Source organism: Bubalus bubalis, chromosome 15, assembly GCF_019923935.1.
Source record: "Bubalus bubalis isolate 160015118507 breed Murrah chromosome 15, NDDB_SH_1, whole genome shotgun sequence".
Taxonomy (NCBI): Eukaryota; Metazoa; Chordata; class Mammalia; order Artiodactyla; family Bovidae; genus Bubalus; species Bubalus bubalis.
The window spans coordinates 16,105,443-16,131,369 of record NC_059171.1 but is presented as its reverse complement, the minus strand read 5'-3'; the positions used below and the strand labels follow the sequence as shown (position 1 = coordinate 16,131,369).

General features: G+C 43.3%; 1 protein-coding gene and 1 long non-coding RNA gene across 4 annotated transcripts in view; both read right to left on the bottom strand.

The window, feature by feature from the left end:
* ERICH5 (glutamate rich 5) overlaps positions 1–13,371 on the bottom strand; it is a 29,294-nt gene extending 15,923 nt beyond the window's left edge. The window contains exon 1 of one of the 2 annotated variants that reach the window (XM_006048769.4): positions 12,633–13,371. In XM_006048769.4, coding sequence (XP_006048831.4) covers positions 12,633–12,690 — 58 coding nt within the window. In that variant the 5' untranslated portion in view covers positions 12,691–13,371. The remainder of the gene's footprint in view (positions 1–12,632) is intronic. The other variant, XM_006048768.4, reaches the window with a different exon arrangement.
* A 1,324-nt stretch (positions 13,372–14,695) lies between these two features.
* Positions 14,696–25,913, bottom strand: LOC112579128. Of its 2 annotated transcripts, none has more exons than XR_003103546.3 (3): positions 25,592–25,913; positions 17,783–17,919; positions 14,696–16,460 (listed from the first exon to the last, which is right to left on the bottom strand). It is a non-coding gene; the product is annotated as an uncharacterized LOC112579128 (long non-coding RNA). The 2 variants fall into 2 exon arrangements; XR_003103547.3 differs by lacking the exon at positions 14,696–16,460 and adding an exon at positions 17,364–17,420.
* Positions 25,914–25,927: the final 14 nt, after the last annotated feature.

The following is a 25,927-nucleotide window of genomic DNA, read 5'->3' as shown; positions in this document are numbered from 1 at the left end:
GATCCCACATGCGGTAACTAAAGATCCTGCATGCGGCAATGAAGATCGAAGATCCCGTGGGCCACAACTAAGATCCAGCACAGACAATAAATAAATAAATACAAATTTTTAAAAAACACACTCATTTTGAAGAGTTACATCCCATGTAACTGGAGTATGAAACCATTAGTCAAAAAACCCTACAGAGGGCAAATAAAAGTCAGACAAACCACTCTCCATTTTTTAGTAGTACTACCTGAATTGACGTATCTAAAACTAGTTTTGACATCACGAGGTAAATGCGTTTAAGTCTGAAGGTAAATCTAATTTTGAAATTTAGGCACAGACAAACAAGAACATGCAGTTGGAAAGATACTACTGGAATATTTGATAAGTACACATGGAGATGGGGCAGGGGGCTTCCACCTAGGCCGACATTTAAGAGCTACAGAGCCAGTCCTCAAGCCATGACGAATAGTTACCTCCTTCAGGTACGACTTTCCAGTTTCATTGTCTTTGGTTTCCTCTAGACTCCTATAAGATGAACTCTTATTTCAAAAAAGGTGTTGCATTAAACATCACATTAAAAAATATCAACAGTAGTTGCACTTAAAAAGGCAAGTTTCATTGACTGACGGTCATTACTGGCACATGGGGATCCAATGTTTGGGCAGAAATGCAGTCTAAAAAATCAAAGATGTCTCAATGAACAAGGAAGAAGAAAGACAAGTGAAGATTATCTCTCTGATATTCACACACTGTGACCCTTCACCAACCTAAACGGGTCACACCCATGATGCTTCACTAGGAACCAGAGTGGCTAACATTTACTGAGGCACTGTGCCTAGAGCTTTACAGGGATCATCTCATTCAACCTTCCCAACAACTCCATAAGGTAAGTCATTATTATCTCCATTATACAGCAGAGGAAATATGACACTGAAAGACTAAGAACCTTTATCTAGGAAGGGCTCCGAGTTAGAGGCGGCAGAGCCTCAGATGTGAGCCCAAGGAAGTGGGATTCTGCCTGGAAGATTATGTGCTTTCAGGCAAACTGTGGCCCCAGAACCTGTACCATCAGTGTTTCCTGGGAGGTTCTGGGGTTTTGTTTCAGTGCTGATTCACAGGCCTGACCCCAGATCTACTGGCATTGCTGCCCAGCTTTAGACATCAGGCCTGGTCTCTGTCCTCATGCTAGCATGTCATGGGCAGCACAGAAGATGAGGTGAGTATACTAATTCAACAGTGAAGCAAGGGTCAGAGCTGGCCCAAGAGAGCTCCACACCAGGGAGCAAGACTTCTCTCAAGCTTCCTCATACCACAGGGCTGGGTGGGTTTGCTAAGCCTCCATCTCAGCTAGGTCAGGACAAAGGTCTTCTAATTTCTCATCTGAAATGAAGGTTTACACTTGCTGTGCCTTGCCCTCAAGGGCAGTGACCAAGGGGCTCCACTGACGCCCACAGTGGTGGCCAAACTCCCAGCTCAGCCCCTGAGTCCATGTCTGACCTCATCAGGGTGTCAACCTGTGATGTACAAAGGCATCAGTGGCCAAGGGGAGGGGTCTGTGCTCAAGAAGAAAGTATTCAGTTAGTGAGTCCGTAGCTGGGATGGAATGCTTAAATTTTGCAACAGAGCAGACATATGGACCTCAAGTCTGGGTGGTTAGCACACCCTGAGAACGTCCAGTTCTAGAAAGAGCAGTGGGCAGACCAAGCAGGACTGTGAGCCCAGGCCTTTCAGCTGACTGCTGCTACTCATCTCTTGGGTTAGGGATCTCAGGCTAGGGATCCACATGCAATTCAGATGACTTTGCTGCCATGGTCAGTACTGATCATATTAAGGGAACTGAGGGGCTTTGTTTCCCAGAATGAAAAGTCACTTGTAACAAAGCAGAAGTCTTCCTCTCTCCAGCCTAGGCACTTTGAGGCCAACACTGGGCTTCTGGCCCAAGCACTTGAAACCTGAATTGAATGAGCTTCTCTTTTTAAGCAGAGCATTAAAAAGGCTTGGACCTAGGAAGAAGCAGGTTGAAACAGGAATCATAGAAACAATTAAACTGGAAGATTTCAATAAGATTAGAGTATAAAACAAACATCTACTCTCCACCTCGTCAAGGCTCACGGTCCCCAAAAAGAGTATCAGAGAAATTTAGGAGGCAGTGGTTAGTCATGTTGAGAACACATACCCCTGATATGATGTGATGAGAAGGGTCCTATACCTCCGCTCTTTTCCTCCCCCAAACCCATAATCCCAGTTTATCATAAGAAAAACATCAGAAAAGTATCAACTGAGGGACAGTCTACAAAGTAGCTGACCAGACCTCCTCAAAATTGTCAAGGTCATCAAAACACCTGAGAAAATATCACAGTCAAGAGTAGTGTAAGGAGACATGACCATGACAACCAAATGCAATGCAGGCGATGGAACCCAGAACAGAAATAGGACATGAGAGAAAGACCAAGGAAATCTAAAAGTATGCCTGCGTGCTTATTCACTCAGTCATGTCCCACTCTTTGTGACCGCACTGTCTGTAGCCCGCCAGGTTCCTCTGTCCATGGGATTTCCCAGGCAAGAATACTGGAGTGGGTAGCCATTCCCTTCTCCAGGGATCTTCTCGACCCAAGGATTGAACTCAGGTCTCCTGCATTGCAGGCGGATTCTTTACTGTCTGAACCTCCCGGAAAGCCCAAATAAAGTTAGACTTTGGTTAATAATAATGTGTCAAGCTTGGTTCATTGTTTGTGACAAAGCCACCCTACTAATATAAGATAGGAATAATAGGGTGAAGTAGATGTGGAACTTTCTATACTATCTTCATAATTTTCCTGTAAATCTAAAACTATTCTAAAATCATCTATGTTTTTAAAATTGTAGTAGCAAAACACAAAAGGAAGTAAAAAAGTTCTAGGAGCCTTAGAAAAACTGTTTCATAAAACTTTAGCCATCTGCATAGCCATTTTTATGATTTTTTAATATTTTGGTATGATTAATGCTATTACTAACAGTATTTTTGACACTTTCCTTTAGCAAACTTACCAGAAAGGAAAAAAAGTTCAGGAACTCAAAACATTTAGAGATTTAAAACTTGATCTTGAGGGGGGAAAAAAATCAAATTGTTATCTTGGAAAAGCAGTAAAGAAAAATTGAGATTTACTAAAATTGATATCAATGAGAGATCATCTTTATTAAGGACTTATTAGATGATATTCCAAGCCAGGGGTCAGAATTTTTTTTCTATAAAGGGACAGAGAGCAAATATTTTCAGCTTTGCCAGGCATGGGGACATTATTTGCATGTGTGTATGTTAAGTCACTTCAGTTGTGTCCGACTCTTTGAGACCCTATGGACTATAGCCCAGCAGGCTCCTCTGTCCATGGGATTTCCAGGCAAGAATATTGGAGTGGGTTGCCATGCCCTCTTCCAGGGGATATTCCCCTAGCAGGGATCAAACCCAAGTCTCCAGCAGCTCCTGCATTGCAGGCAGATTCTTTACCACTGAGACACAAGGGTCATTATTGCAACTACTCAACTCTGTCACCTGTCATCACAGTGAGAAAGCAGTCTTAGACGATGTGTAAATGAATGGGCATGTCTGTGTTCCAAAAAAAACTTTATTTACAAAAAGAGGTGATGAGGGAACTTCCCTCTTGGTCCAGCGGCTAAGACTCTGCACTCCCAGTGTAGGGGCCTAGGTTTGGTTCCTGGTCTGGGGACTAGATCCTACATGCAACTAAGACCTGGTGCAGCCAAATAAATTTTTCTAACATAGGTGTTAAAATAAGAACAGGTAGTGGGCTGGTTTGGCCAACAGGCCACTTTGCCAACCCCTGCTACAGGCAATACTTAGACTACATTCCAGGTACATTATACATATTAACTCATTTATGCTTCAGAACAAATGAGGAAATAGGAACCAATTGTTAATCCCTTTTTACAGATGACATCACTGAGGCATAAAAAGGTTGAGTGGCCCAGTGTCATACAACTAATAAATGACCCTCTGATACCCTGAACCAGATTTGAACCCAGTCTCACTTCAGACCCACATTTTAAATTGGAACTCTATACTGTCTCTTAGCATGCTGAAATTTTCTCTCTCACGTGTGCCCTCCACTCTAAACCTCTTTCACACACACACACACACTCTGTTGCTCAGTCATGTCCGACTCTGCGACCCCATGGGTATAGTCCATAGAATTCTCTAGGCCAGAATACTGGAGTGGGTAGCCTTTTCCATCTTCAGGGGATCTTCCCAACGCAGGGATCGAACCCAAGTCTCCCACATTACGGGTGGATTCTTTGCCAGCTGAGCCACAAGGGAAGCCCAAGAATCCTGGAGCGGGTAGCCTATCCCTTCTCCAGGGGATCTTCCCCACCTAGGAACCAAACCGGCTATCAGGGAAGCCCCCAAAGGTGATCACAGCCTCTCATAAGTATCTAGTCTGTAGGGGCTACTCCGGAGCAAACAAAGGAAAAGGAAATTAGCCAAAAGAAACTATGGGGTTCCTATCAGTTTTAGGGAAATGAAAAAAGTTAGAATAAGTAGCGGGGGGAAAGTTCCTTATCATTACTGATGACCGTGAGAAGGAAGTGAGGAGAGCAACTGGGGAGGACATTGCAACTTAGGTCCTCACTGGGAAGGCAAAGGCAGGTGTTCTCCTCGGTAAGAAAAACGACTAGTGAAACTGACAGAGCAGTTGGAATGCCTAGCCCAGGGCTTCCCATCTCTTTGATGTCACGGCACACACAGAACACGGTATTTGTGCCGCACACAGAGCAGTGGAGGAAGCTACGCTGAGAAGGTTCGGGCCATCTGGACCCTGCCCTGTGGCCTGAGAGGCCGGGAGGAAGGCTGGCACACTGGATCCCAAGCTCACAGGCTGGGAAGCGCTCATACACACAACACAGGGGACAAAGATATATTTCAATCACCAAAGACAGACCAGAGCAGCATTAGCCAGGCAAGGCTGAGAAGGCAGACGAAGCAAGGTGGTCTGCCAAGAGTGGAACTCTCTGATCCTGCAGGGCCCTTTAGGACTACGTTTGAAGGAAAAGCTGCTTGTTGGGGAGAGCAGAAAGGGCTTTTTCACTGAGTGTGAAGACAAATACATTGGAGGCTTGTAAAAGTATGTCCTTGAAATGAGTGTCCTGGTGAAGGGAGCACAAAATTAATTCATAGACAAATAAATAAATACTTGATTTGATGGTACATCCTTACGCCTGTAAGAGAAGGAAGCAGATAGCCTTTCTTTCAGTGGACAGGAGGCAGGTCTATCACTGACCTCCCAGGGGCCTGGCATGGGGGGACCTGGAACAGCCACAACGGAGCTGGCCGAGGCAGAGAGCTCTGGTCATAGAAGAGGCTTGTTGAGCAGTCTCTTGACTGGGAGTCACCTTAGCCTACGATGTCAAGTTCATTTTGTACTTATCTGTCTTAGATGATGATAACTGGTGCTATCCTGATGTCCACTCTGAATTATACTGGCATGGCCATAGAGTAAATAGTATGTAAATGAAATTTGACTTCTGGTGACCCAGAAAGTAGATAGATAGGGCTGATGTGTCATGATGCTTCTTACATCTTTTTATATCTTGACTTTCCTACTTAATGTCCATTTGGACATGTCTCTTATCTAAATAGTCATGTATGGATGTGTCAGTTGGACCATAAAGAAAGCTGAGTGCCGAAGAATTGATGTTTTTGAACTGTGGTGTTGGAGAAGACTCTTGAGAGTCCCTTGGACTGCAAGGAGATCCAACCAGTCCATCTTAAAGGAGATCAGTCCTGAATATTCATTGGAAGGACTGATGCTAAAGCTGAAACTCCAATACTTTGGCCACCTGATGCGAAGAACTGACTCATTTGAAAAGACCCTGATGCTGGGAAAGATTGAAGGCGGGAGGAGAAAGGGGACGACAGAGGATGAGATGGTTGGATGGCATCACCGACTCAACGGACTTGAGTTTGGGTAAACTCCGGGAGCTGGTGATGGACAGGGAGGCCTGGAGTGCTGCAGTCCATGGGGTCACAAGTGTCGGACACAACTGAGCGACTGAACTGAACTTGTCTAAACAGACCTAATACAATCTGATGGTCTCAAAGCAAGTAAAATCATACAGATTTGAAAGTCAAGAAGTATTTGGTATGAATAAAGAGCATGTTATCAGGCCTCAGGCGGGGTCTTTTGTCTTATTTGAAAAACCAGGCTGGAGGAGGGGCTGCAAGGAAGGTTGAGTGTGACATCTAAGAAAAGAGGGTCATCCCTCCCAGGTTGTCAGCATGCAGTCCGCACCTCACCAGAGCCCGGCCCGGTTACCCCGAGGACCCCAGAGCCCCTGGGCCCTTCCATGGGGAAGAAAATGGTGTCAGCTGAACCTGACCCCATGGCACTGACTGCCCTTCTCTCCATCTCCCGTGACCCCCCTTGTTTCTGAGCATGCTAGCAGTTCCTGGCTTATTTCACCCACTTTCATAAAGTGTAATGCCCATGGCATTTTAGCTATTTAAAATGATGTGAGGTTTTTTGATTTGGGTTTTGGGGGGGCTTCCCTCCCAATCTTCATCCTTAAAGGACACAGCTCTGACATCCCAGAATGTACACAAAAGAATCAAGTCTAGGGCCGGAGGGCAATTCCCAAGGAAGGGTTTAAGGAATGCGAACAATAACAGCTCCGGGGAAGTAAGGAAGCTTCTGAAGCCTCATGGTACTTTCCTGACATTAACACTCAATTGGAGAGTTACATTCAGATATTTCGCTTAAAAAGAACAAAATCATTACCTGGACTACCTACATTTCTATACACTGGGATTCAAATCCTGGCCAAGTTCGATGTTTTATTTATCAGTTTTGGTGAGCCTTTAAAGTACTAGGTTTTTATTTTAAACTTGTTGTAAAACATTAACACAAAAGTGAAAGTGTACACGTGAGCTGGGACGTGTGGCAACCTTGCAGAAGCATGATTTCAGAGAACACAAGAAAGCTTTGTTTTGCTGTGTTGGTCTTTTTCTGCATGACCTAGGAGTCCCCTCACAACCCGACCTTGTCTTCTCAAGTCCAGCTGGACCAACGTTACCTTCCAGTCTTTGTTATTCTGCGGGGCCTGATGCCTACCCTCCCTCTGCTTTTCTCAGTAGCACTCTCATCTCCCTGAATCCCCATCTCTGTCAGTCCATCCATTCATCCAGCCACCCCCTCGATGTGGACTGCATGTCTTCTATGTTAACGGCCACACGATGAGTTCTAGCAGAACCGGGCCTGGACCCAGATGGGACTGGAGTTTGTGAAAAGAACAAGATCCATCATTCACTAGCTCTGAGACCTTGGGCAAGTTACTTATCCTCCCCAGGCTGAAATTTTCTAGCTGAATTCGGTGAAACTAAGGTTCTTATGAGGATTATATGAGAATACAGGCTCAAGTATCTGGAACCAAGTGGGTGCTCCTACCTCGTCTCCTGATTTCTGCTCCATGCCCATGTTTTGCTGCAACTGTACTAAATGTCAAAAGCCTTCAATTTTAGAAAAAGATGTGTTGGTGATGAGAGTGTCATTTGGTACAACCCTTATGAAGGCATTTAGGTAGTTAGCTCTCAAAATTATAAATGTGCTTGCCCTTTGACCTCGTAATGCCACTTTTTGGGAAATGGTCTTACAGTTACGCTTGTGCACTTTCAAAATGATGTATGTGTAAAGGAATTCACTGCAGCCTCATTTGCTGGAAACAAATCAAATGTCCCTCACTGGGGGTTTGGATAAATAAATTACACAGTGGATTCTTAACCAAGGGTAAAAAAAAGAGAAAGAAGTTCTCTATATTATAAAGAGATTATAGAAAGAGCTCCATATTTTTAGGTGAAAGAAATTAAGTGAAGAATAATAGTGGGTATAATACACCACATTTTATGAATAAAGATGGGAGAGGGAAATAATATTTGAAATGTATAAAGAAACTTTGGGAGAATATATTAAAAAAAAAAACTAATAAAAATTTTTATCCATAGATGTGATTGTACTGAGCAGATGGTGAGGCTGGGGTGGGAGGTGGACTTTTCACTGTGTGCGTTTTTCAGATGTTTTCAGTTTTATGACTATTCCATTACAATTAGCTGTATGTAATCAGGCCCACCCAAAGACTTACCAAGCATGCTATGTCAAGCTCTAGAGGCAACACAAAGACATACAAGACTCAGTCCAGAGACTCTGCACTTGAACCAAAGAAATCCCATTTATATAATACTCGTAAAGCAAGAAAAGCCTCTAAAACTTACTTTAATGTTAATGATTTTTGTTCTTCAATTACAAAGGAGAAGTATTAGGACTGAAATATCACTGTGTGAAAATACTGGTTGATAACTAAAGATATTTCTGCTACACAAAGGTCAATTCACATAACTGTGAAATTCAAGCCTCATCCTATTTATTATCTAGACAGTGGACTCCAAGCGGCTAGTGAGAGTTCAGATAAGAACAAACACATGATTACAGCTGTCAGTGGGAATGTACACATGAACCTAGCGATGAATTCGTCAATAATTACCATCTATTTACTCTGTCCACATCGGTGTTTTGGAGAAAGAAATGGCAACCCACTCCAGTGTTCTTGCCTGGAGAATCCCAGGGATGGAGGAAACTGGTGGGCTGCCGTGTATGGGGTCGCACAGAGCTGGACTCGACTGAAGCGACTTAGCAGCAGCAGCATTGGTGTTTAAGCTATAAAACTTCTGGAAGAAGTCTGCAAGAAATGGGTGGCATTTTTATCAGGAAAGAGTGGGACAGTAATTACACTGAGAAGCAGAGGGCTGGCAGCATGGGGAGGAAGGTTCAATGCCAAAGGCCTGGAAACTTTTGAGTTCCATTAACGCCTGTGAAGTCATCAAAATCTTTGTGTTCAGATTCACAAGCTCCCGGGGCACTGAAGAGAACAAAAATTGTTCTAATATGTAGAACATGCTTCCATGAACACAAGAAATTCCAAACTCAATCTCTCTAGTTGTCCTTTTGGAAAGAAAAGCCTCTTTCCTCACCCTTTTCAGGGCATTCAGTAAAAATCTATGTGTGATGACTACCACGTAAGTAGTAGTAGTGTTCTGCACTTTGAGTAGCATTGGGTAATTATTTACATCAGAGCCAGTCTCCACACTGCCCCTCCAACCCCGTCCCCTCCCCCACCAACCATCTCTTCCTAGTGAGTCATCTTTGGGGGTGATGAAAAGCAGCTCAGGGGGACTTGTTATCTCATGCATCACAGCAAACATCTCCATGTGATGAACAGAATGGGTTATTCCTATTCAGCCTAACAGCTTACCTAACCAGCAGTAACTATCTGATTCACTGGAGCCCAGAAAATAAGTGCCTCCATATTCAGTGTTACAGAATTATTGAGCTATAAGTGATCTCAGAGGTAATCTAGTCCAACCCATTATTTTATGATTCTTCTGCTTCCAGGTTAATACTACCTTATATATAATAGTTCTTAAACCAGTTACAGAAAATTGTTAAGCAGAACTATCCAAACACAGATACAGTCTGCAGCCGATTTTATATGTTTAGCTTTAACTCCGGAGAAGGCACTGGCACCCCACTCCAGTACTCTTGCCTGGAAAATCCCGTGGACGGAGGAGCCAGGTAGGCTGCAGTCCATGGGGTCTCAAAGAGTTGGACACGACTGAGTGACTTCACTTTCACTTATCACTTTCATGCATTGGAGAAGGAAATGGTAACCCACTCCAGTGTTCTTGCCTGGAGAATCCCAGGGACGGGGGAGCCTGGTGGGCTGCCGTCTATGGGGTCGCACAGAGTCGGACACAACTGAAGCGACTTAGCAGCAGCAGCTTCCCTGGTGGCTCAGACAATAAAGAATGTGCTGCAACGTAGGAGACCCAGGTTCAATCCCTGGGTCAGGAAGATCCCCCTGGAGAAGGGAATGGCTACCCACTCCAGTATTCTTGCCTGGCGAATTTCATAGACAGAGGAGCCTGGTGGGCTACAGTCCATGGGGTCACAAAGAGTCGGACATGACTGAGAAACTAACACACCCACACAGCTTTAACTCATAATATTGTGAATTTTAAAAGAATCTCTTACGATATGAAGATTATCTGTATCTCTATGGGAGGCCACTGCAAACTTCTCTATATCGATGTAGCTGCTAAAAATACCTCTAAGGCTACATGTCCTCCAAATATTCCTAGTTTAAACTTGGAAGCAAATATAACTTCATATTTCACTGATTCTTACTTAGGGATAAATATTTTACTCATGCTAGTATACTAGGTGAATATTATATTTATTACATATTTCATTTAGGGATTATAATAAACTCTATTATAATATTAAATTTACATAGTTAGATACTCGATTATACTTTCGTGTGTTTCTTTTGTTGTTTGCACAGTGAATGACCATACACCTAATGGGGATCCAGAATAATGTGAGACAAAAAGAGGTTTAAATCAAGTTGTCACAAACAGATTTAAGGAGGAAGAGAAGAGATAAGAAGTCAAATTATGGAATCAGAGTACCTGAGTTCAAAGCTCAGCTCTGACTCTCAAGGAGCCCCACAAGTTTGGCAAATTACTCTTCCCTGTAAAATGGGAACAATCATAAAACTTAGTCAAAGCATTGTTATAAGGATTAAATGTAATCATTCAACAATCATGTGCCAAGCATTGTTAAGCACTGGGGGTACAGTGAGTAAATGCATGTGCCAGACATTTAATAAACTTGGACTATTTTAATCTAAAAGCACACACACACAGACTTCGGGTTGTATACAGAATTTAAAGAAGTTTTGAGCTACAGAAACACGAATGAATTATTTATGGGGCCTCCAAGTCCATGGAGTTGAAAAGCTGATGAACATACAATAGTATCCAATTACAAGGGAATACTGTCTGAGGATCAGATGCAAAATACACCTGTTGATTGATTCAATATGTGCATCAAGCAATTTATTCATTTTCTATGCTCAAAACCTGTTTTTTTGTCAGTTGTTTTAACATTTCTTTCAGAACAACATCCATGAAAACTTAGAACTCCAATGAAAGCATGAATAAAAAAATGAAACAGCGTGACTCATGTGGATAGTTATTTATATTGGTGATAAAATGTTTATTAAAACAAGGTTATTCATTATTTTTTAAGAGGATTAAAAAACCCTTCCAGCCACTGAACATTTTGCCCCTCCCCAAGAGTAACATTCCCTACAAGTTTTTATCAGTTAAAAAATCTACAATGATGATTTAGTGCTCTGCTTTTTAAATTCCTAGGATATCTGGGGGCATGGCTGGGGGATAAGAGAAACCAAAGTAATACAGTATATCTTCCTGAAGCATCAGTTTTTCATACTAAAACCAACAAGGACTGATCATGGAACAGAATGCAAAAAAACAGAACCCATCTGATTTCATAAAACATCAAAGAAATTATTTCCTGCCCTGGCCTCCAGAGAGCAGGTTTTGGGGACAGAGGCGTTCATCATTTTTAGGAGAAAGGTTAGCAAGCCCTGTACATTAGAAATGGATTTCTTCCATCTCTTTCACATTGTTGTCAGTTCACCAGGGGTTTGGAATTACTTTTATACAGGGCTTTACATATTTGGCCTACTTCCACATTTCTATTGCTCTCTGTTGTCTACGAAATTAAAAATAAATTATCACACACCACAAAAATGACTGTAACATGGCCTATTTCTGACTAGACACAGTGTCTGAGCTTTGAAACAGCATTCTTGAAAAGCCTGAGCGCTCCCTACTACAAAATCAGAAAGACATGTTATTGGAATAACACAAGGTGTTAAAAGAAAACCTGTGAAAAGGAATTAACCAGAGGGTAGAATTTCTCATAAAGTTAGCTTTGAAGAAGACTGTAAATTAACCTGAAGGAATGTGCTTAACCTTCAGAGCTTTGTTCAAAGCAACAGCCACTCAAAATCTAAGAAATGAAGCTGCTATAAAACCCAGCCATTCTCTGGTTCATTCATGTTTCATTCTTTTCACAGCACTTATCACAGTCAGAAACTATGGCAATCACCTGTTCAACTTGTCTGATGTTCGTCTTCCTCCCCACCCCCATCCCAGACCCCAGGAGTAGGGTCTTTGCATCTTCAGCACCTAGCCAAGCACCTGGCTATTGTATAGAGACAGAAGCGTGTGGTGCATTTCCACGTAAGTTTCAGTGAGGACCACTTTTCATCACACTCGTATTCATTGAGAAATACTTAAGCCAAGGATGGTGGACAGTGCATCTGACCTCTTTAAAAATTCAGGAACCTGTGCGCTGAGTAAATGCCCATCTGCACAGTAATCTGAAATCCTGTACGCTGAAGGACAGGAAATTCTGCATCTGTTTAACAAAGCGCGGTGGCTGACCGCGTTAGAGACTTAAGGCCAACTCCCCGCGCTGTCACGGGCAGCGGGGTCTCTCCACTCCTGGGCTCCCTCCCGCGTGGGGCACCGTGGGCGGCGGAGCGCACCAGGACCGCCGCATCCTGGGCCACGGCAGCGCCGCTCCGGGTCTCACTCGCATCCTTAGGGAGGAGCCGCCCCCTGCCCGGCCGGGTGGGCACGAGTCACACCCGTCGGACCCCGGGGTAGCGAACCCACCCAAGCCCCAGGGCGTGGGCGGGGTGGCGGTGGGGCCGGGTCCCCTGCTTACCGCTGCGAAGCCTGTTGCCGTCGCCGGCCTTGTTGAGGGCGCTGCTGGAGCAGCCCATCGCGGGCAGGAGGACGCCCGGAGGGCGAGCGCGGCGACCGCGCGGGCTGGGGACCCTGAGCCGGGATCCCGCGCGAAACGCTCACGCGGCACAAGTTCCTTCAACTCCAAGCGGCCAGCTCCGGCGCTTACAGAGCGCAAGCGCGCAGCGGAGCGCTGGGTGGGGGCGCGCACCGCTGCGTGGGAGGGCGCGCACCGCTGGGTGGGGGCGCGCACCTGGAGATGGAAGCGAGCCGCTCGTTGGGAGAAGGTGCCAGGGAGGGGACAGCGGGGACGCAGAAGAGGACAAAGACAAGAAAGGAGCCAGGTAGGGCGAAAGTGGTAAAGGCAGAGAGGAAAGTTGCCTCGGAAGCAGGGATAAAGATGCTGAGTTTTGGGAGAGGGGGTGAAGGGCTTGGGAGGGATCACGTCTGAGTCATCCCTAAATAGCTGGGGAGGGGAGGAGGCGATGGTGGCCAGTGGCTATTGATTGGTGACTGGATTTGTGATGACAGGCTTCTTACATAACTTCAGGACTGTTACCACGAGGAAGTTTAACGTTGAGAAGATACTATTTAATCCACTCCTTATTCAACTGTGGTCAAGTGTCCAACCCAGGACTTAGTTGTTCAGTCGCTCAGTCCTGTCGGGCTCTTTGCGACCCCGTGGACTGCGGCTTGCCAGGTTTCCCTGTCCCCTGTCCTTCACTACACCTTGCATTTAGTTTGCTTTAACGAAGGAAAGCAAACTAGTTTTTCAGTCTTTGTCTTTCCTGACCTTGACTCCCCCCCCCCACCCCCACCCCCAGAAAATAAGCTATTTATTTTGTAGGTGGAGAAGGAAACGGCAACCCACTCCAGTGTTCTTGCCTGAAGAATCCCAGGGATGGAGGAGCCTGGTAGGCTGCTGTCTATGGGGTCGCACAGAGTCGGACACGACTGAAGCGGCTTAGCAGCAGCAGCAGCAGTTCCGGTTTGTCTGATGTTTCCTCATGATTGTTTTCGGTTTATGCAGTTTTGGCTGGCATACTGTTATGTCGTCTGTGGATTCGTATCAACGAGCCCATAATATCAATTTCCCCTATTAACTTTGATCAGTTAGTTAAGGTAGTGTCTGCCAGGTTTCTCCACTGAAAAGTTACTATTTTACACTTAGTATCACCTGACCTGCCCCTTGAGAAACCTATATGCAGGTCAGGAAGCAACAGTTAGAACTGGACATGGAACAACTGACTGGTTCCAAATAGGAAAAGAAGTACGTCAAGGCTGTATATTGTCACTCTGTTTATTTAACTTATATGCAGAGTACATCATGAGAAACGCTGGACTGGAAGAAGCACAAGCTGGAATCAAGATTGCCAGGAGAAATATCAATAACCTCAGATATGCAGATGACACCACCCTTATGGCAGAAAGTGAAGAAGAACTAAAGAGCCTCTTGATGAAAGTGAAAGTGGAGAGTGAAAAAGTTGGCTTAAAGCTCAACATTCAGAAAACGAAGATCATGGCATCCGGTCCCATCACCTCATGGGAAATAGATGGGGAAACAGTGGAAACAGTGTCAGACTTTATTTTTCTGGGCTCCAAAATCACTACAGATGGTGACTGCAGCCATGAAATTAAAAGACACTTACTCCTTGGAAGGAAAGTTATGACCAACCTACATAGCATATTCAAAAGCAGAGACATTACTTTGCCAACAAAGGTTCGTCTAGTCAAGGCTATGGTTTTTCCTGTGGTCATGTATGGATGTGAGAGTTGGACTGTGAAGAAGGCTGAGCGCCGAAGAATTGATGCTTTTGAACTGTGGTGTTGGAGAAGACTCTTGAGAGTCCCTTGGACTGCAAGGAGATCCAACCAGTCCATTCTGAAGGAGATCAGTCCTGGGTGTTTATTGGAAGGACTGATGTTGCAACTGAAACTCCAATACTTTGGCCACCTGATACAAAGAGCCGACTCATTTGAAAAGACCCTGATGCTGGAAGGGATTGGGGGCAGGAGGAGAAGGGGATGACAGAGGATGAGATGGTTGGATGGCATCATGGACTCGATGGACATGGGTTTGGGAGGACTCCAGGAGTTGGTGATGGACAGAGAGGCCTGGTGTGCTGCAGTTCATGGGGTCGCAAAGAGTCGGACACAACTAACACTAAGTATCATTTATCTCATCAAACTTTTATCTGCTACTTTTAGCATGTATTAACAGTCTTGCTTGGATCAATTATAACTATGATTATCAAATGGTGATTTTTGTAATTTCCTAATCTCTCATTATGCTACTCTAAGGAAGCACTTTCCCTTTCCCTCCACTTATTATTCATTTATTTATAGCAATAAATACTCATTTATTTTTATTCAGTGAGCTATGTTACCATCTGTGTTAATTTGCTATGGCTGTCTTAACAAAGTACCAGATTGTGTGCCTTAAACAGCAGAAATCTATTTCCTCCCATTTCTGAGGCTGGAAGTCTGAAATAAAGGTATCAGCAGGGTTGGTTTCTTTTGAAGGCCTGTGTCCTTGGCTGGTCAATGGCAGTACCTTCACATGGTCTTCCTGCCATTTGTTTCTGTGTCCCAATAACCTTATAAAGACACCAGTCATATTGAATTGACATCATTTTACCTTAATTACCTCTTTAAAGACAGTAGCTCCAAATACTGCCACATTACAAGGTATAGGAGGGTTAGGGCTTAAACATATGAACTGGAGGGAGGCCATGATTCAGTCCATAACATCATCTTTAATTATTTGATGCTCAAATTGCCTGAAATGTGTCATGTTTCCCTATATGGGTCATAGGATACATAGCCATGGTCTTTAGCATATGTTTAGAGGTTTTTCTCTCCTCCCTCCCTTCATTCCCATCTTCCCTTCTTCTCCCTGGTCCCTACACTTTTTTCTCTTTCTCCATCTTCATCTGTATCCCTTCTGCAGTGCAAGCCTCACTGATGCCTTGGCCACCCAACAATCAGTTCACAAATCCCTTCAAGGGAAGAAGAGACTGGGTATCTGTGAGGAAATACATTTGACAACATTACAAATATAGACTGTGAATCTTCTCCTTCCTTCTGTCTGGGGTTACTGTGCCCCAAGGAAAGAGAAGTATTTTGAAAATGGCTAATGATTTGGCTGGATTCCAAGTCAAAAACTTGGAAAGAGCATGATTATAGGATTGGTACCAGGAAGTTTAGGGGAAAGGAATGTGGAATAGGCCTATATTTAGGAAATATGTGTGTGCTATATAAATGTTATCAGAAGGCCCTGTACTAGATTGGCCTGCCATAACAAAATACCATAAATGGGGTGGTTTAAACAAATACTTATTTCTCACATTTCCGGAACCTAGACTTCTAAGACCAAGATGCTGGCCTATTTGATTTCTTTCCACCTTGTGGATTGCAGCCTTCTCACTGTGTGTTCATAAGAGGGGTTAGGGGATAGATCTTCCTCTTCTCATTAAGTTAGATCAGATTAGGGTCCCAACCTTATGACCCCATTTAACCTTAATTAACTCCTGAAAACCCTAACTAGTCACAGTGGGGGTTAGGTTGAAATAGGACTTTGGCATAGGGGTGCAAGTCAGCTCACAGCTGACTTCAGATGATTCTTCCCACTTCAGATGATTCTTTTTTTTTTTTTAAGTCACATTTAATTTTATTTAGATAATGAAAATTTTCAAAATTCCACTGTCACAAAAAGAGGTGCAAGAGACTTCCCTGCTGGTCCAGGAGTTAAGACTCCAAACTTACACTGCAGGGGGTATGAGTTCAGGGAACTAACATCTCATATGCCCTGCAGCCAAAGAAATAAAAAAAAAGAGAGAGAGAGATGCAATAACTCACAGATTAGTTAAACATAAATACACAACTTGAATATTAATGCTTTCATGCTAAACCAGGGTTTCAGTTCAATTCAGTCGCTCAGTTGTGTCCGACTCTGTCACCCCATGGACTGCAGCACACCAGGCCTCCCTGTCCATCACCAACTCCCGGAGTCCACCCAAATTCATGTCCACTGAGTCAGTGATGCCATCCAACCATCTTATCCTCCATCGTCCCCTTCTCCTCCTGCCCTCAATCTTTCCCAGCATCAGGGTCTTTTCAAATGAGTCAACTCTTCGCATGAGGTGGCCAAAGTATTGGAGTAACCAGGGCTTACTGAGCCTATTAAGTATTTTTTTAGGAGTAGACTTGGGTATCTTACTTTTCCTCAGAGATAATTTGTTAGTCAAGCCATTTCCTTCAGAGGAAGCATTTTATAATCAAGTGAACAATAATCTGAGCCACCAGGTGCCCTGTGTATGTTAGGAAGTCTTTCTCATGGGCCATCCCCATGCCTGCTCAGTGGGCTCAGGGATAAAATGACAGGGATAGAAACCATGTATGGGCTCAAACCACTCCATGGTTTACCTGACTGAGTGCCTAATTCAGCAGCAACAAGAGTGACCAACTGTAAGCCTCTGAAATGGTATGCTTCCTTTTTAAGATCTTCTTCATGGAAGAGTGACCGGCCCTCTTTGGGGACAGTGGAGAATCATTATTGTAATAGACACTGGATTAGGTTTGCATTTCCTGCTCATCATGCCTCTGACAGCATCATCAATTTAGGGGACATCACACATCCATCAAGACATTATTTAGTATCATATCTTATCAAAAACCCATTTTACCACGAGACAAGTAAGGTAGTAGGTTAATTTCTATGTGATTTACTGGTCTTTCATTATATCTCATCATCCAGAAGAAGGCAAACCTGTAGAATGATGGGATGGCACTCAGTTATGGCGTAGTCAAGATAAAGCACTTTTGAAGGGGTGCTTTCCTGTGGCTTGCTCTGAATTAATGACTAATAAATAGTGTGGCTTCCCCATAACCAGTATACATAGATGGGGTCTTGTTCATTTGGTAGACTACAAAACACATTTCTGCTTAACTTAGCTGACTTGTTTTTATTGCTTACAATTAAGTATCTAGTCTGAGATACAATGCCTACTACCTTTCCTCTCACAGACCACACTCATTCCTCTAGTCTTTTCTTGATAATACTGAATCATAACTGATACTGTGATTTTAAAGGTGTTATATCTTGGAGATATAGTTCATGAATCTTCTTACCTTCAAGAACTCCATTTGCCATTTTTGCTAGACATACTCATGTTTTGATGTCACAAAATTGCATTTGTTCTCTTTTTCTCCATTAAGTGTCAGTGACATTTTCTGATCAGCCTGACGTGGTGTTACAGAATTAAGTTCTAGTTAAAAGCAAAAAAAAAAAAAGAAATTGATGTCTTAGCCTATACATTACAGCTTTATTAAGGATAACAGTACATGGCAGACTTTTCTTTTTTAAATCTAAGAAAAAAAGTTTTTTTTTTGGCTGAGCAATTCAGCACTTGGGATCTTAATCTCCTAACCAGGGATCTTAGTTCTCCAGCAATGGAATCATGGAATCTTAACCACTGGACACCCACCCCTCACAGGGAGGTCCCAAATGCCAGACTTTTCAAATTATTAAAAATAAAATGTAAAGTGTCATTCTTTTGTGAACTTTTAGACAGGAATTTCATTTCTACTAAAATTTCAACAACTGACTCTAAGAAATACAAAGTAAGCAAAAGACCAACCTTTATAGACACCAATCTACTTTCCAAAAGTGTCACTCCTCCACAGTAAAATAGTGAATAAAGTGCTCTGACTTCTTTGTATCCAAGAGTATAAAAAACGTATGCTTTTTGAGAAATGGACAAATGATTTTTAAGAAAATAGGAGAAAGTGTTTCTCTGGTCTATTTTTAATCCAGTGCAGTCTGGAGTATTCCCAGTCTGAATGGGAATGGGTATAGAAGAAATATTTTGGATTCTTCATTATTGTGGAGGCAGAAATGGTAGAGAGGAATATGTAAGCATTCATTCCTTCTTGTCCCCTGTAGGTTCAGAATTCATGTATCAGTGTATATGTGTTTAGTTAGTTGAAAGGCCATCAACATTCACTGAGTTTACGGGGTCTTTTCACTTGGATTCACTGTCCCTCCCTCTTCCTGCTATATTTCTGAGCATTTTTAACATCTATTGTGACTGAAGAATATGAAGGTTGAGTTAGACAAGTAGAATTCCAAGTAACTAACCAGCTCCTTCCTAATCTGGACAATGAGTAAGTAATAGTTGATGGTAATGAACATGATAGGTTTAACTGCTTCACAATAAGGGGATGGGCCAGTGTACTGAACCAATGAATATCAGATGAACTTGTTAGTATTTGCTCTAACAGGGAATGCAGGCTGTCACTTCTCATTCTCACACCAAGTAAAAACTAGAAGCACAATAACGCAGGTGCCTGGAGAACTGTCAGAAACTTGGAGCAGCGATTTTGGTGAAGGAGAACTAGAGAGCCTGTCCTGTCACGTTGACCTGTTGGTATTCCTTCTAAATCACTCTGAAATGCTTCAGACTAGCATCCAGGACGGAGAAGGCAATGGCACCCCACTCCAGTACTCTTGCCTGGAAAATCCCATGGACGGAGGAGCCTGGTGGGCTGCAGTCCATGGGGTCGCTAAGAGTCGGACACGACTGAGCGACTTCACTTTTCACTTTCATGCATTGGAGAAGGAAATGGCAACCCACTCCAGTGTTCTTGCCTGGAGAATCCCAGGGACGGGGGAGCCTGGTGGGCTGCCGTCTATGGGGTCGCACAGAGTCGGACACGACTGACACGACTTAGCAACAGCAGCAGCAGCAGCATCCAGGAACAATAAAATAAAGTCTGGATGGCAAAGTCCTTTATTTTTTTTTAATTTATTTATATTTATTGATTTTTGGCTGTACCAGGTCCTCGTTGCTTTTTCTCATGGGTTTTCTCTAGTTGCTATGTGAGGGCTCCTCTTGCAGTGACTTCTCTTGTGGAGTTTTGGAGCACAGGCTGTAGGCATGAGGGCTTCAGAAGTTGTAAACACATGGGCTTAGTTGCTCCGAAGCATGTGGAATATTCCCAGTACAGGGATTGAACCCGTGTCCCCTGCTTTGGCAAGTAGATTTCTGTCCACTGTCCCTGCCACCAGGGAAGTCCATGAAGTCCTTTCTTGATACATACACATTCCTTGACTTTTTGGTATGAAGATTTTCAAACTCACAAATGGTTGAATACTTTGATGAATATCTGTATACCTCAAACCCATTTCCTGCAGTGCAAGGCAGATCTTAACCACTGGACCACCAGGGAAGCCCTCGTTCCTTTTTATTAGTCAGCCATATTTCAATTGAACACATGATTTCTTTCTTTGGCAATGCAGTGGAGCTATTAAACTTCTGACAGTGTGCTTCAGTGAGCACTCTCAAAACTCTTTGCAATGCATGCATTGCATGCATTAGAGAAGTGAACATCAAAACTACAGTGAGATGTCACCTCACACCAGTCAGAATAGCCAGCATCAAAAGTCTACAAACAATAAATGTTGGAGAGGGTGTGGAGAAAAGGGAATGCTCTTGCACTGTTGGTGGGAATGTAAATTGATACAGCCACTATGAAAGACAGTTTGGAGAGTCCTTAAAAAACTAGGAATAAAACCACCATATGACCCGGCAATCCCACTCCTAGGCATATACACTGAGGAACCAAAATTGAAAAAGACACATGCATCCCATTGTGCACTGCAGCACTATTTACAATAGCTAGAACACGGACGCAACCTGGATGTCCATCGACAGATGAATGGATAAAGAAGTTGTGGTACATACACACAATGGAATATTATTCAGTCATAAAAGGAAAGCCTTTGAGTCAGTTCTAATGAGGTGGATGAACCTAGAACCTATTATACAGAGTGAAGAAATTCAGATAGAGAAAGATAAATATCGTATTCTAATGCATATATATAGAATCTAGAAAAATGATACTGAAGAATTTATTTACAGGGCAGCAATGGAGAAACAGAACTAGAAACTAGACTTATGGACATGGGGAGAGGGGAGGAGGGGGTGAGATGTATGAAAAGAGTACCACAGAAACTTGCACTGCTGCTGCTGCTGCTAAGTCGCTTCAGTTGTGTCCAACTCTGTGCGACCCCATAGACAGCAGCCCACCAGGCTCCCCCATCCCTGGGATTCTCCAGGCAAGAACACTGGAGTGGGTTGCCATTTCCTTCTCCAATGCATGAAAGTGAAAAGTGAAAGTGAAGTCACTCAGTCATGTCTGACTCTTAGCGACCCCATGGACTGCAGCCTACCAGGCTCCTCCATCCATGGGATTTTCCAGGCAAGAGTACTGGAGTGGGGTGCCATTACCATATGTAAAATAGATAGCCAATGGGAATTTGCTGTATGGCTCAGGAAACTCAAAACAGGGGCTCTATATCAACCAACAGGGGCTCTATATCAACCTACAGGGGCGAGATGGGGCGGGAGATGGGAGGGAGGTTCAAAAGGGAGGGGGTATACGTTTACCTATGGCTGATTCATGTTAAGGTTTGACAGAAAACAACAAAATTCTGTAAAGCAATTATCCTTCAATAAAAAATAAATAAATAAAAACACATGTGTGTGTGCTAAGTTGCTTCGGTTGTGTCTGACTCTTTGCGACCCTATGGACTGTAGCCCACCAGGCTCCTCTGTCCATGGGACTCTCCAGGCAAGGATACTGGAGTGAATTACCATGCTTCTCCAGGGGATCTTCCCAACCCAGGGATGGAACCTGCATCTTATACATCTAACTGCATTGGCAGGCGGGTTCTTTACCACTAGTGCCACCTGGGAAGCCCATCTCTATAGTAATCTGAAATTATTCCTGAATATTTAAATGTCATTATTCCAAAATGAGATATGATGTAAGTGCAAAAGAAGACACATTGTATTTTTACTTTTTGGTATGAAGATTTTCAAACGCACAAAAAGTTGAATAGTACAATGAATACTCATTTATCTTCCACTTTAAATTCAACAATTATTAACTCTTTGCTGCATTTGGGCTTTCAAGCTGGTTTTAGAAAAGGCAGAAGAACCAGAGATCAAATTGCCAACATCTGCTGGATCATGGAAAAAGCAAGAGAGTTCCAGAAAAACATCTATTTCTGCTTTATTGACTATGCCAAAGCCTTTGACTGTGTGGATCACAATAAACTGTGGAAAATTCTGAAAGAGATGGGAATAGCAGACCACCTGATCTGCCTCTTGAGAAATCTGTATGCAGGTCAGGAAGCAACAGTTAGAACTGGACATGGAACAACAGACTGGTTCCAAATAGGAAAAGGAGTACGTCAAGGCTGTATATTGTCACCCTGTTTATTTAACATATATGCAGAGTACATCATGAGAAACACTGGACTGGAAGAAACACAAGCTGGAATCAAGATTGCTGGGAGAAATATCAATAACCTGAGATATGCAGATGACACCACCCTTATGGCAGAAAGTGAAGAGGAACTCAAAAGCCTCTTGATGAAAGTGAAAGTGGAGAGTGAAAAAGTTGGCTTAAAGCTCAACATTCAGAAAACGAAGATCATGGCATCTGGTCCCATCACTTCATGGGAAAAAATGGGGAAACAGTGTCAGACTTTATTTTTCTGGGCTCCAAAATCACTACAGATAGTGACTGCAGCCATGAAATTAAAAGACGCTTACTCCTTGGAAGGAAAGTTATGATCAACCTACACAGAATATTCAAAAGCAGAGACTTTACTTTGCCAACAAAGGTTCGTCTAGTCAAGGCTATGGTTTTTCCTGTGGTCATGTATGGATGTGAGAGTTGGACTGTGAAGAAGGCTGAGCGCCGAAGAATTGATGCTTTTGAACTGTGGTGTTGGAGAAGACTCTTGAGAGTCCATTGGACTGCAAGGAGATCCAACCAGTCCATTCTGAAGGAGATCAGCCCTGGGATTTCTTTGGAAGGACTGATGCTAAAGCTGAAACTCCAGTACTTTGGCCACCTCATGCGAAGAGTTGACTCATTGGAAAAGACTCTGATGCTGGGATGGATTGGGGGCAGGAGGAGAAGGGGACGACAGAGGATGAGATGGCTGGATGGTATCACTGACTCCATGGATGTGAGTCTCAGTGAACTCTGGGAGTTGGTGATGGACAGGAAGGCCTGGCGTGCTGCGATTCATGGGGTCGCAGAGTCGGACACAACTGAGTGACTGATCTGATCTGATCTCATCTGTGGCTCAGCTGGTAAAGAATCTGCCTGCAATGCAGGAAACCTGGGTTCAGTCCCCAGGTTGGGAAGATCCCCTGGAGAAGGGAAAGGCTACCCACTCGAGTATTCTGGCCTGGAGAATTTCATGGACTGTATAGTCCATGGGGTCGCAAAGAGTCAGACACCACTGAGTGATTTTCTCTTGCTGCATTTACTCCATCTATTTATCTACATTTATTATAGGATTTTATTTACATTTATTCAGCAATTTGAAAGTTGCAGAGACTTCCCTGGTGGTCCAGCGGTTAAGACTCTGGGCTTCCACTGCAGGGGGCACCATAAAATACTTCAACATTTATCTCTTTAGAAAAGAGATGACTTAAAGTAGCTATTTTAAATAAAAGTAATAGTAATCTTACAACACAGGGGTCAACAAACTATGGCTTGCAGGCCAAATCCTGACTTTGTAAAGAAGGTTTTATTGGAACATAGCCATGATCATCCATTTACATACTGTCTCTAACTGCTCTTGTGCTGCATCAGCAGGGTTGAGTAGTTGCCACGGAGACCATACAGCCAGAGTCTAAAATCTTTATTATTATTTGGCTCTCTACAGAAAAAGCTTGCCGACTCCAGCTCTAATAAATACAAGTGTGGAAATAGTTATGAAATCTTGACAAGCCAAAGGATTTGACTGTCATTCTTGCATGGCAAGTGTTTGGGTTCTTCCACTAGTGTTTGGGTTTCGCAATGCCGTGAATGACTTCAGGTGTGTGTGAGTGGTTGTGGTGGGGAGATGGGGAGACAGGAGTGGGACTGAGGAAGAAAGCTAACGTCCACTGCACAAGGCCCTGTGCTAGGTGCTTCACACACCGTTATGTTTACTGTGATCCTCACAATACCACGAGGTAGAGATTATCATTCTAGCTTTTTGATGAGGAAACTGAAACTTAGAAGTTAGACAGTTTGACCCACGTCTTTCAGGTATTAAATAGAAAAAGCAAGAACCTAAACCTATCTCCAAAGAGATATAACAAGATCAGTTAGGACTCTGTAGGTAAAATTTTCAAACATTTTGTGGTCATGATTCATATATATCAGTGTATGAATGTCTATCCCTGGCTTCCAGTACAAAACCATGTTAAGATCCCTGTGAGAAAGCAACTAAGACCTTCCTTTAAAATATAGTCAGGACATTACACACAAAAAATTATTGTTAGGACATATATTAAGGACCAGAAACTTGGTATGATAAAATGAAAAGCATCAGAAAAGTCACCTCAAGTGTTTTAATCATCGACTTTCTAAAATGGGGGTAATATTTATGCTGATTGCTTTTGAGGAAAAGTAGATATTAAAAAACATTCAAAGTACAGAGCTCGTTATAAAAGTGTAAGGCATCATTAGTGTCTCTATCTAAGCATGCACTCCTCAAAACCAACTAGGCTATTTCATTCTTACTTCTCAAATTTTAGTATTTCTAAGAACCATGGAGGGACTTCCTTGGTGGCCCAGTGGTTAAGAATCCACCTTGCACTGCAGGGGATGCACGTTTGATCCCTAGTAGGGGGACTAAGATCCCACATGCCACAGAGCAACTAACCCCAAGCCACAACCAGAGTCCAGGCACCCCAATGAAAGATACCATGTGCCACAACTAAGACCCAATGCAGCCAAATAAATACATTAAAAAAAAAAATCATAGAGGTTGCTTATTAAGCTCAGATTTCCAGGCCCCACATCCAAGGAAGGATTTCTTCACACACCTGGGAGTCAAAATGATTCTGAATCTGGTGATCTGGAAGCCATACTTTGAAAATTACTGCTTTAAGAAATAAGTGAAGTTTCATAAGATTTATTTAAATCAACCACTATTTTATTAAAAATGAGCTCTCTACATAACAATGAATGCTTAAATAATTCAAACAATGCTGAAACATATAAAGTACAATTAAATGTTCTTTTTTCACCACCTACTCTGCTCATCTCTCATCCAAAGATATGTTTCAATGATTAACTTTCCAGACTTGAATTTCTTTTTCTTTTTTTGGCTATTCAGCATGTGGACTTAGTCCCCTGACTAGGGATGAAACCCGTGCCCCTGCAGTGGAAGCGTAGAGTCCTAACTACTGGACCACCAGGGAATTCCCAAGACTTGGATTTTCTTTTTTTAAGATTATTTTATTTATTTATTTTGTTGTCCTAGACTGTGTCTTCCTTTCCCTGTGCAGGCTCTCTAGTTGTGGTGCCTGGGCTTAGTTGCCCTGTGGCAGGTGGGATCCCAATTTTCCCAACCAGGGATCCAACCAGTGTCCCGTGCACCGCAGGGTGGATTCTTAACCACTGGACTACCAGGGAAGTCCCAAGACATGACTTTTCTGCACATGCAAACACATATATTTGTTAAGAATAATGAACATATGATGTTTCCATTTTTGTTTTGCTATTTAAACTAATGCTGAAACAAATAGCCCTATTCTCACGTCTTTGGGCACGCATGACTGCCTCTTTAAGACAGATTCCTAAAAGTTGACACGTGATGACAGCTTACTTATTTGTCTGATTTTTACCTTTTTTTTTTTTTTCTTGCATGTGTGGTGGTGAGAGACTTTCTGTGCCAAATATTCTGAGTGATTCGTCACTGGACTTTTTTTTTTTTTAATCAATATCCAACGCTCACAACAAAAAGATTTTTAGTTAGACCTGTTCTATCGCTGTCTCCGAAAATTCGGCTTACACGCTACAGAAGAGGTGAGTTAAGGAAGCCAGCGGCAGAGGGTAGTCCCGGGAGTTCAGGCGCACCTGGGTCCTCCCCGCGTCTCCTAAGAGCCGGGGCTTCGGGCAGAGGTGCGCTCTGTGGCACTGAGGCCGAGGTCCAGACGCCGCCTCTTCTCAGTGCCCCTTCCGCTTCACTCTCAGTCGGCTTCTCCAACTCCCGTCCTGTTTGACTTTCCTGAGTTCCGCAGCGCGCCGCTTCAGAGCAGCAGAACACAGCAAGGTGAGACTTCAGACCACTCGGCTGCAAAACCTGGTGGCTCCAGCGGTTTAAAAAAAAATCTGCCTGTAATGCAGATTTGGATTCGACTTCTGAATCAGAAGACCCCCTGCAGAAGGAAATGGCAACCCACGCCAGTATTC